The sequence below is a fragment of the Necator americanus genome, chromosome III (assembly GCF_031761385.1).
Source record: "Necator americanus strain Aroian chromosome III, whole genome shotgun sequence".
Taxonomy (NCBI): Eukaryota; Metazoa; Nematoda; class Chromadorea; order Rhabditida; family Ancylostomatidae; genus Necator; species Necator americanus.
In genome coordinates, this window is record NC_087373.1 from 27,849,485 (window position 1) to 27,862,076 (window position 12,592).

Here is a 12,592-nt window from a genome sequence, read left to right on the forward strand (position 1 = left end):
CTGTTTACGACCTGGTAGATCAAACCCGCAAAGGTTATACAAAGACACACAGCGAGATCGTCGGTCTCAGCTATGCGATCTTTTTTTTTTCTAGCAATTCCTGCTTCTTTAGCGTTTATCCAGATCATAAGTTTCTACCGTGTGAAAATTCCACCTTTTTTCCATGAGACTTGGCTAGCTTACGCATCTTCATGATGCGAAATCTGATTTGAATTCGACACTTTTTTTCTTTTTTCCCTTTTTCTTTTTTTTGAAACCTTACGTTTAACATGCGCTGAAAGAGAGTTTTTGCCTCTCTACTAAATCACTCATGGCAGCTTACATTTTGATCTCCACGTGCTCTCCTCTGTTCGAACCAAACAAACATCGCTTGTTTGCCATGTCGCATTTCCGAAACTTTCCTCAGTTATTTTCACCTCATCTCATGGAGCCCTCAGCAGTGCATATGTGATCGATAGCCAATATAGCTCTCTTACGTTCATTTCTAGGTTGTTCTGTTATTTTGTCGTGGTGCAGAATCTGATATTCATTGTTTCTCCGTTCCGACACGTTATCTTGCGGTGATCTATGCATTTTTGCGTCTTCCACGTGTCTCCGATGCCAGCCAACTTCACTGTTTCCGTTGCTTTCAAAACTGTGAAAATCGAACCTTCATTCATATTCGAATGTTCATTCGAAACTCATTTCCACTTGAGCTGCACAACTTTACTTTTCTGGTCCCATCTACGTGGTCTACCTTCTTGCAATGTTCTATGGAAACGTATTAGCTCAAGTGTAGCTTCTGAGCAATCCTCACATATTATTTCATTTTCCTCATTTTGCTATGTTACGATCTTTGATGGATCTATGGTAGGGTCAAAGCAACATGAAACACTGTGCAGTTGCGTAGGCGGCTGCGCTCGAAGCGGTGTGGTGGACAGGAGCGGTTAGGATCGAGAGGGGACCCCTGCTAGAATCATCCTTCGCTACAATTCGCGATGGCCCCACCTGGATTTAAACCGCTTTCCCTACCGCGCCGTTTCGAGCGCAGCCACCTACGCAACTGCACCGTGCTTCTTGTCGTTTTGACCCTACTATAAAAGAGATTGCTACTTGATTTTACTAACCAACAGTCCTAGGCCTTCTTCAGAAGGTGAGTAAATAGCGATACGATCTGCAATCCAACAGAACGGATCTCTCAACAACTAGGCAGACAAAACTATGCCTATTGCTTGTTTACCAACCCAGCCACAAGATCAAACCAACCCACCTCAAATTCGAGCAGCATTGACAGTGACCCATCTGACTGATCACAAACGCAAATGATTCGGATGTTCCATTCAAATCCAGAACAGCATGCCTCTAGTTAACGCGTAGTCGGGAGACGTTCATTTCAGGACTTCAAGCACGTGTCAGAGAAGTTTTCGAACATTCGCGAGCTAACCTCTTAGATTCTTTTGCAAGGGGACTGACCTCGAAACTAATCTTGTCAGAACTTTGCAGTCTGACAAGATGAAAACCTAAAGATGTTCGAAAATAAAGAATAGGATGGAAAATAGGAAAATGAAATTTCGCCTGCGTGGCTGTGGGAAGATCTCTTTAAATTGTGGATCGAGTCGTCTACAGGCTCAAAAGAATCAAATTCGCCGAAAAGTTAGCCACTAAAATCAATCAAAGCAATCTCGTGTACAGCTCATGAAAGACTGGTACACTCACTGTAACATCACGTCAAGGTCCATAGAAACTCGAACATTTCGACCGGTCTTCTTCCATTTTGCTGTCTCATGTCCTATTTACTGTATGTGTGTAATGTAATTTTATCTATTTGACTAAAGTTTTGTCAAGCGATGTTGTGCAAATTACTGCGATTTCGAAAATTTCGAGGATGTTTCGACGTAGAATGCTACCATAACACCTTTCTATACTACAGGTTCCACCCGAGGGGAACCACCTCGTTCTCCCAACGTCGTAAGCGATGACAGAGGTCAAGCCTGTTTCTCCGTGAGTTATTTTCTCATAGTTGACCGCAGTATATCACGAAATTGACGATTTTGGGATCTCTTCATAAAGAAATAGGATTAGGTCTATAAAAAGATAGGGTTAGGGATGTAGATCACAAGTATGAACGCGATCACGCCTAATTCCGCCTCCCTATTCTCCCTAAAACAGCGAGCGGGAGAGGCAGCGTCAGCTGCTCACTCACACTGCGTAGCGTGCGTCTGCGTTTGCAGATGTGGCACGTCACCAGGTGTCTCGTAGAGAAATCCGATCGCCAGGGGCATCTCCCACCCCGTTTATAAGGGCCATTAGGGAGGTCGCACTCATCCTCGTGATCTACAGTCCTAATCTTATCTTTTCGTGAAGAGATCCCAGCATCGACAATTTCTTGGAAGGCTGCTTATAAATCATTGTTAATACCTTCGAACAATTTTACAATGAAAAGACCTATTGATTCATTAATCCTTCATTTCCAAAAATTATCGATTGGGATTAGGTGCACGACGTTCAGAACAGAGCACAATAAACTTCTCTTTTCAGCGGAACCCTCTCGTTGTGGAAGCGTTATGGCCCTTCAGAAAACACTTGTCGAGGCATTGTCATCGGTGGAATCACGGGAGGTACGGTTGCAAATAGCTCAGTTAGCAGCATACTATATCTAATGACATTTTTCTTTTCTACAGGCATTGAAATTTGTATCACATACCCAACCGAATACGTGAAGACGCAGTTACAACTCGACGAAAGGTCTGCACAACCAAAATTCAAGGTGATGAAGTCCTTACTCTGTTTCCATTTGCTATTTTGTGATTCTGTAATCACATGTGGAAGCTACAAACCATTCCACTCTCTTTTTAGGGTCCCATTGACTGTGTGAAACAAACTGTGCGATCCCATGGCTTTTTTGGACTTTATAGAGGATTGTCAATACTTGTATACGGGTCAATCCCCAAGTCGTCATTCAGGTGATTTAGCATGACTCTTCCTGTGTAGATGCCAATATACAGGATGGGAAAATTTCTCTGGTGGTTTCATGCGAGATGGGGATCAGTTAGTGCAAATAGACTTAGTCAGCCCCAAATGTGTTGTACTGAATGACCGCGTTGTGGCTTTGATTGGGAAGTACAAAGGAAGGAACAGGTGTACGTGAAGCCGAAGAAGAGCAAGCGTTGCTCGCTTTGCTGGACGTGTTCGGCACCTTTTGGAGCGAGGAAATTCGAATTTGCAACGTCGGGTGAAAACGACCTGAAGCGTGGTGCAGTTGAGTGGGCGGATGCGCCCGAAGCGGTGCGCGAGCGTTGCGACTCAGGTCGGGGAATGCTTCCGCTAACACCATTCATCGCTGCTGTTTGCGATGGTCCCACGTAGCAGGGTTCAGGACGTTTTGACACGCCTATGCATTTGGTTTATTCGACACCAAGCAAAGCAAAAAAGAACTCAAATCACATATTTTTTTTACTTCTAAATTAGTCATTTGCTGAATTAGGTTAAACCAAAGATTAATTATTATGCGAAAAGTGAAGTAGTATCTTCAAGTAGATGAAAGTACGTGAGAGTAACTCATTCCATTGTAAATTGTAACTAATTGCATCCAGTTCAAAGACTGACAACATGATCGAATCGGGAACCATCTCGAACATTTCTCAGGCGAAGTACAAAATCACTTTCGGAGAGGAAATCGCCCCACCCCTAAACTTTTCCGTAGAGTTTGTATCTAGTACGCTATGTGTTCTTATGTCAACAGAGATTTTACAGTGTTCAATGAGTCGCGCCATCGCTATCTGGATACTATCCTTATCGCTGCGTAAAGCGTGAACTATAAACTGAAAAAAGTCCAACTCGAACCCCACGCAGATAACGTATCGTCCTCGTATCGTTGGCATTGTGATGAAGAATCAAATGAAACTTTGAGTGAAAAACACAATGTGAGGGATCGATGTTGCATCATCATTTGATCAAGGGAAGTTCTGTACACACGTTCCTTATCGCTCGCTTACAATTGTGTTGCATTATCTGCCTCGAGGAACGGGGTTCAAGGTCTCCGAGTCGAATTGTCGGGAACGGCTTGGGCACTTCATAGTCGCCACCAGGAGGCTACGATCAGCGAGACATGCATCAAACTCCTCATCGCACATGATCCCAAGTTCTACCAAAGAAGTATAAAGTGTAGGATGAAGCGCACGGCGTTGATCAATCCGCTTGGGATGCGCCACGACGTTCGCGTCAACTCAAAATCGTTGGGGTCGACGAACGCTTGTCTAACCTGCATAATGATCCAAGGGAGTTAGCTGACGAATCAAGTCAGTGTTTTTTTATCCTTCCAGACAAGTGTGGTACCAATTCATCGACGATGGTGGGAAGATAGGTCTATTTGGCATCGACATCGGAAGAATGCAGGGCTTGGTTGCTCCTAAAGGGTTTCAGAACCGTCCGTTTAGACCCCAAAGGGATCAAAGGCTTCGTTGACACTAGAATGGATTCGAACTTCCGATCGATCGTGCAGCCACAGCGGAACTTCTTCCCGACTGGGCTACACCCGCCCAGAAGAATACATCAGAAGAATCGCGAAGCTGAAGTAGATTTTCCTACGTCTCGCCATCGAATTCCTGAAAGCTGAAGCTTAATGATTGCTGTGTTAAACTACTGATGTTTAAGAAGAAAATTCGTCAAAAGGTTTGCTGTCAACATTTCGCAACAGCCAATAGCTCTCCCCTTGCACAATCGATAAGAGGTTCGAATCCGCCCTAGTGCTCACTAAGCCTTTCATCCCTCCGGGGTTGATAAACTGGTACTATACTTGTCTGGGAGGATAAAAACATTGACTCGACACATTTACTAGCCACCGCAAGTCACAAGTATAGGCTAGTTACACGTTCGTAACCTAAAACGATTCTGAATTGAAGTGAACGTGATGGCGCACCGCAAGCGGATTGATTAACGCCAGACACTTTATCCTTTGACCGAACGAGATCCTGAAGTGTTCGTTACAGGTTCGGTACTTTCGAATACCTCAAGGGAAAGGTGAAGGATGAGCGGGGAAATCTTACTCCTCTACAACGACTTGGATGCGGCCTTGGAGCTGGTAGGTTTCACTATTACATCATTGCATAGAAGCTCACGTGTTCCTCAACTGATCAAATAATTTTCTTTAATCCTTTCCAGGTGTTTCGGAGGCAATTTTCGCCGTCACACCTATGGAAACTATCAAAGTGAAATTTATTCACGACCGGGCGCTGCCGAATCCCCGTTTCAGAGGCTTTATTCACGGTCTCAGTTGCATTGTCAAGGATGAGGGAATTGGAGTAAGAAAAATCATCGTAGCAGTACATGATGTTTTGATGTTCCCAAATTAGATCCTTTTGTGAAAAGCAAACATGTGCATCTGCCGATCTGATGGGAACTAAACGTTAGATTAGAGAAAAAGTTCCGAACAGAAACTTCCAGCCGTAGACAACTACTCGTTAGTGATCGATGCCTGATGGCATGGCATGTAGTGAGGAAAGGGTGCTCTTGATACGCTGCGTATCTCAAAATTTACGATGTTGGAACTTTTCCACGAAAAGATTGGCTGAGCGGTGGACATCACAAGAATGAGCGAAATCATATCCAATTCCGCCCACTTATCCCGAAAAACAGCGTGGAAACCGTCTTGCCGATCGAATTTCCCTACGAGGCACTTAACAACGTGTCACGCGTGACAGCTCAGGGCATACGTGCTCCATCTACCAGCGAGCGGGTGAAACAGGACCAGAGACAGATTCACTATACGCTCGCTCGCATACGTTACACGTCATTAGGTGCCTCGTAGGGAAACTCGGCCGTTTCCCACGCCGTTTTTCAGAACAGTTAGAGGGAATCGAGCGTGACCGCGCTAATGCCCGTGATCTACAGCCCTAACCATCTTTTCGTGGAGAGATCCCATCATAGCTAATTTCGTAGTGTTCTGCCATTAAACTCTTCCGCAGAGGGGAAAGAATTCCAGGGAAATTTTCGAGAATTTTTTTTTATTCCTTCTATGTCGGGTGTAAGACCTTCTACGTTTTAGTTTGTAGAAAACGATCATATTTGTAAAATAAAACATAAAAGTGTCTCCGACTATTACGATAAAAATACATTCACAAACTTGCTCAATATCTGGAAGTATCAGTGTCGTTAGAACTTCTTGCGTTAATTTTCGCGAACTAAATAAAATAATGAACTAATGTGAAATATAAATGTAAGAAATGTAAGATATGACAGATATAAAAATAATAGATAAAAACGAAAATATGTACATGTCTTCAGGGCGTCTACAAAGGAGTTACTGCTACAATGATGAAGCAAGGCACTAATCAAGCAATTCGGTTTTTCGTCATGGAGACTTTAAAGGTCAGCGTAATCGTCAGGATGAGGTCCAAAACAATGTTTATACTTTTTCATAGCTATCATTTAGGATTGGTATAGAGGCGGAGACAATTCGGTTGTTGTTCCAAAAGCTATAGTAGGACTTATGGGTGGTTTTGCTGGTTTCTGTTCCGTTTACGGTAATTTGATTAACGTTTCCCTTCGATTGATTAGCATTTTCGAGATATTTCCTGAATGTCCTGAAAATCCATAGAACACATCTTTTCTTATTTCATAAGCTGGAATATGAGATATAATATTGTGGTCCTTGGTTTTACACGTTCTAAAGATTGTACTTGATATCTCGAATGCATTTCTTTCCCTCAAGCCTTATTTTCTACTTACAGATCACTGAGTACAGACCATGAATACAGTGTTTTTGTACCATCAAACTATTTTACAACACCAAACTTTTGTACTCAACTGTTTCATTGCTAAATTTCTATGAAAATAAGTTTTCGTTGGAGGTTCGGAGTGGAAAAGTTTCCGATTTTAAGTACGGTATTTGAACCTAGCATGCTATAGCACCATTACCGGTTAGTTTTTAAGAAAACATACCAATTATGAAAACTTCACCTTCTTCCTCACAAATATTACTGCCCGTATTTTTTTTTAGAAAATAATCTTTGTTACTTTAGGAAACACACCCATTGATGTTGTCAAAACAAGAATGCAAGGATTGGAATCGAAAAAGTACAAAAACTCTTTCGACTGCGCACTTCAGATTTGGAGGAATGAGGGATTCTTCGCGTAAGATTCCTTCAATACTTCATATCGTATTTTCTTGAGTTAGAGTTGGCATGGGGACCAATTTTCGCCCATTCGCCCGAAAAACGACATTGTTTTCAGTTTCTACAAAGGAGCCGTACCGCGACTGAGTCGAGTTATGATCGATGTCGCTATCACGTTCATGATCTACGACTCTATAATTGATCTGCTTAATAAGTACTGGAGGAAACCAGTCGATTAGTTTTAAGATTTTACTGTTTGCTAGGATTGATGTATGTATTCATAAATTTGTTAAAAATCTAGAAGAAGGTGTCCGAAGCCCGAGGACACATGTCACTTAGTAGTTACGAGTCAAACATTCCTTATTTTTTCCCGAGCGAAAGTCTTAAAATTGTTAGAAACCATTCGATAGATATGTACATGTAAGAGTAATTATGAATTAATGTGATTGTAAATTGTAATTACCTCGCTAATGTTTTTTCAAAAATACTGACCAGATACATAAATTATTCTTATTTCTCAACTCACTACATTTAAATGGTTTTGCGGTATCCATCCATAGTTTTTTTTAATGTAAAATCAACAAAACACGTATGTACGCCACTACATGGCAACCTCTCACCAGTTAGTTTGCTGTAGCCGAGTCAAAACGGACCAAAGCTCAGAGCAGTTGCGTAAGCGGCTGCGGTGCGGTCGAGAAAGCGGTTTGTATCGCGTTGGGACCACCATCGATAGCTTCACCGAACTGCAACGACGAGTAATGCTAGCGAGAGTCCCCCCACTGACACCATCCACTACCCTCCATCGCGCCGCTTGGATCGTAGCCACTTGCGCAACTCCACCGAGCCTCAGGTCGTTTTGAGTCCACTTTTTTTTCTGAACACGCTGCTATTCCTCCTATTTTTAACCAATTCTTACATAGACGGTTATGCTCACACAAGCAGGAGGTTGTCCTTTTCTATGATCCGTTGTTTGAAGGTGTGACTTTTCGCTGACACCAGAAGATCTCGCGGTCTCTACAGCTCAAACTTTGAAACGCAGCTACCGAAGCTAACATTAGGAAGAATAACGCTTCGATCTAACTTTAATCTGAACCAAATCAACCACAATTTCACACGTTGCTATTTTCCGGCAGTGAAGAATAACTATTTACTTCTTTCCATTCCTATTCCTATCAGGTAGGAATAATCGCGGATGGAGCAAAATGCCTAACCTTCAGTTGAAAATCTATAATCACCATCAACTGGTACTTACCAATCACAGCAGCTATTAAAGCCGAAGTATGGAGCATTTATAAGAAGCAGAAGGCAGCGATCCCCAACGAGAACTTCATTTGCAACTTCGTTCCCGGAAGTCATGTACAACGATCTCATCTTCGAGAATTCGCCGTCCACGAAGTTTGACTGACAAGACACTAAATCGGACACGCTATCCGCCTTTCAAATGGATATAAAGATACTCTGAAGGTGTTCTAAAGTTCGATCGACTAACTTGGATATCGCTTCCAAAACTAATGTGGGATTCCTTGAAGAAGGACTTTGAGCATCCGTACAGTTACGTCTCATATCGGAGAGTTGTTGGCAAACCTTCATTGCAAAGGAGCTTTGTTTGGGAGTTTTCGAGTGCATAGGTAAAAGGAGCTGTCTGTCGTGCCTCGTTTCCGTTCCAAGGGGGAGGAGCCATCGGTGGGCGGGACCCGGAGCCTCCTCGATGCGGAGGGGCTTGCGCTGGGTTAGCCATTACATGGCTGCCTAGCCCCTCCACTTTCAGCGGCCTCGGCACTGCCTCCCTGATCCTATGCCCCAACCTTTATGGTATACGGATTAAGTGGTACTATGTGTAATGTGGTACATGCGGATTACAAATGTGGTGTATCCTTATGACATCAATACGCTGCAAAAAAATATACACGATACAACAGATGGATCGGTCGGGGCCTGTCAAATGGTTACGTGGTAGTGGTACCCTGCTTCAAGATAGATGGATAATGGTGTGCGGTTCGGACCTCGTGGTAGACATGGTATTGCGGTTGTAGATGGTTATAAATGATTGTAGATGGCGAGTGGCGAACGATCGAATACGACGAAATACGAGAACGCGCACCATCAAAAGGAAGAAAAGAAACTGGACCCCCAGTGCTCGGAGCCAGCCCTTACATACTGCGGCTGGCGCGCGAAAGCTACCCTAATACTTCTTGGCAGGGCTTCCTGCGAAAAAGAAAGCTTTCCTGAGAATGTCGTGCTGGACACAACACTTTCAGTAGCGCACTATGAAGGATCAGTGTAAAGGAAGGTTACCGAAACTTTCGAGGACAAAACATATCAGTCACAAGTTTGCTGAATGAAGACAGTATTCGTGCCCATCTCATCATGAAACTGACACAACAATGAGGAGCATCTCACGTGTGAATCAGAGGCTGCACCAATCGAACAGAAGCAAGGATGAGCACAGGACAACACTGCAGTTCATGAAGAATGTCTATTAGAAAGGAGGAATAGGAATTTAAGACCATCAAATAACAGCAGATTCATCAAGTGGGTATTCGTGGTTCTATGGACTTAGAGAACATCGTGAACAGAGAACTGTATACATGAAAGCAGCCTCCGCAGTCGTCAAGAAAGCTGCGCATCGCCTTGGATGGTGCTTACCTGTTTAATGTGGCAGTTCTTCCATTGTTTTGCTTCATAGCGTGGACATGGACTGACACTGCTACTACATCCAGGAAGTTAAAGACACGATACCACGAATTTGATGGGGTGAGAGAATCCGCGGGAGAAGCTAGAGATGGCGGAAACCCAATCGGAGGAATCGCAGGCGGGGCGTGGCGCAAACGTTGCGCATTGCAGAGCCGTCATAAGGTATAGCGTCGCGGTCGTCTGTTTATACCGATATAGGGAGAGATGAACGGAATCACCTTTTTTCACGCTATTTACGACCCCATATAGGCATTACCCGCATGAAACCTGTACCACCCAGATTCGTGAGGTGATGCCTCAAAAAATTTCTACGATGACGCACCTTCCTTGTGCAAGCGCCGCATCCAAGTACGAAACGTCGAAGATCAGTTATGTTTTCTCACTAGGCTGTTCAAGTAAAATCGATGAATAAGCTGCTGAGGGGAGCGGAACGTGTACATACAGAAGCATTCGAAGGTACCTCGTAGGTGCTGAAGCGGTACCTGTATTTTTTTATGAGGATTAGGGAGATATGAGCGGAAGCGGAACCACTCGGGATCTTGCAATCTACAACCCTAACTTTTACCGCGGATTCCCTGACTACCTCAGTTTTGCGGTATGCTACCTTTAATCATTAAGAATTGGGCGTATGAATGGCATCTTCTAAAAACTGGTCAGTGCACACAGTTTTGCATGAAGGACGTCTGAGGAAGGAATATAGCGTCTACGACCGACACAATGGAATGTATATCGAAACCCAAGCACTGAGGTTCTATTCACATTGCGAGAGAAACGGACGATAGGAAATTCTTGGAAAGTTGGGATAAATTCTACGAGATGTGAACGCTCTCGAGGTAGCTGCTGCCGAGAGTGTGTGTTGGTAGACTAGATGAGACTCATCAGCAGCGTCAAGAGCTCAAAGCTCTGGGTATGGCTCGTTTGGACTTTGTCAACCTCGCCTATGCGACAGGAACTCCTTGGAAGACGATTGTAAAGGTAGGAAACAGGAAGGATGTCGGAGGCTTAATAGTTGAAGACGGAGGTCTGAGATCCGGAACAATCAAAACGCTACTGGTTAAGAAATTATTTTGTACTTTTAGCCACGGGACCTACACATAACATTCTGTTGTCTCCAGCCTTTCATGATCGTGTTGTATCTCCACTGTCATCATGCAGTGGGCATTTAAGGATTCAAATGGGCGTACTACGAGGAACACCACTCCACTTCATTAGATTCATCGTGGGCATGAGGGGACGTACCGCAGAGGTGAGGCTAGTTTCTGTCGGACAGCGGACACATCCGTCCTGTAGTCCTGTAGTCACATCGCGCATACGTTGCGTGCTAGGACCGCAGAGTCCTCATGCTAGGACCGCTCCATTCTGCCACCGTGGACATGTTTTTGTTATTTCTGGATGCATCCGAAGTCGTTCACACATGTTTTTTTCTTCATTGCAGGCCTGAGCCATCTTTGATAGTGTGTTTTTAAATATTATTAAGAGAAGTTTGCACTGAGAGGTAGAATCTATTTCAGACACCATTGGTGTCATTTCTTTGAAAGTGACTTAACGATTGAACGCCTGGAAAAAAAAGCCGATTTGGATGAGTGCTTGACATAAGAATCATTTCCAGTCTCTAAGTCATCTGATCTGTGCGATTCTACGTGATCAACTTTATATATAGAAAAGGGCACCAGTTCCTTGATGTGATAGGTACATAAATGTTCTCTGCTCCAATGTTTTGAGCATGAATTTGGAGTTGAGTAGTGCTCGTTTTGTTGTCTTTTCCAAACGATATTAGAGCCTTCTGGAATTAACATCTGTAACTACCTTAGCCTCGTTGTGTAACTGCACCACACATTTTATATTTTCCTCCAAAGCGTAAGATAGGATCTGAACGTCTTGATCTGATTTTTGCTTCAATATTCTGCGTAGACGGCGACATGGTTTCGAACTGCTCACAAATGATTGCGATTGTATCACTGCAATGTTCTTAGAGGGGGGCCTCCAACCCTGAGATCAAACCCAAAGAAGAGTCCCATCTCGTAGACGTCTACTGTAGGTCAGTCAGATGCACAATAGAGTCCGGTACGGACTTTGAGGATCTTCGGAGATTTATGGTGTGCGCTGTTGCGAATGTTAGCTGAGTAATCCCTAAAGTGCTATCTCTTCCGTTCGATCGCATTTCAACAGTAAACCGAATGTCAGGCTGTGTACACGAATCATACGTCTTAAATTATCGACTCGAACAGCCGCATTAATGTGTTTTGAATACATTGTCGTGATGATTCATCCTGATGAAAACGAAGGCACTTTCCTCCGCTTTTTTTCTTCTCGTGCAAGGCAGCTACCTTATGAAGTTCTGTCTCCGAGCGCAACAGTCTTTTAGTGGTTTGGCCTTTTGGATTTCGCGGGTGCCTGTGTTTTTCGCCGTTTCTCTCATGTCTCCGTTATCCTAACGCTCTTTCTCACACTTTCCTGTAATGCTTCTTTCGTCCAGTTCCTGTCACATACATAGCAGCGCCAGCCATTCTTCACATTTATGCGATCCTGTAATTTTCTTTTCTTAACGATTCATTGGAATGTGGTTGCAGTTGTACGTTCAGAAATATTTATTGATTAATTCGAACTCAGAAGCTCCACGAAAAGGAGGATCCACAGCTTTTTTCTCTTGTTTCGTGAGTACTTGTGTTTTTCAATGGGGAATTCCGTTTTTGAGTGACAGCCCGCCTCTTATGATTAAATACGTCGCACTCTCATGAATCACGTATGGCGAACACTGTTGTTGTGTCCTGTGCCTCTTCACGTCCTCCGCTCCGTCCTGTTCCTTC

At 43.6% G+C, this 12,592-nt stretch overlaps 1 protein-coding gene across 1 annotated transcript; it reads left to right on the forward strand.

Moving 5' to 3' along the window:
• Positions 1–1,954: 1,954 nt before the first annotated feature.
• Positions 1,955–7,330, forward strand: RB195_011153 (uncharacterized protein; the record flags this gene model as incomplete). The annotated part of the gene is made up of 10 exons (XM_064192456.1): positions 1,955–1,980; positions 2,518–2,597; positions 2,661–2,746; positions 2,836–2,942; positions 4,968–5,059; positions 5,140–5,279; positions 6,262–6,345; positions 6,410–6,500; positions 6,999–7,110; positions 7,210–7,330. The coding sequence occupies 10 exons, from the start codon at positions 1,955–1,957 to the stop codon at positions 7,328–7,330; spliced, it is 939 nt and encodes a 312-aa protein (XP_064050039.1).
• Between the last annotated feature and the right edge of the window lie 5,262 nt (positions 7,331–12,592).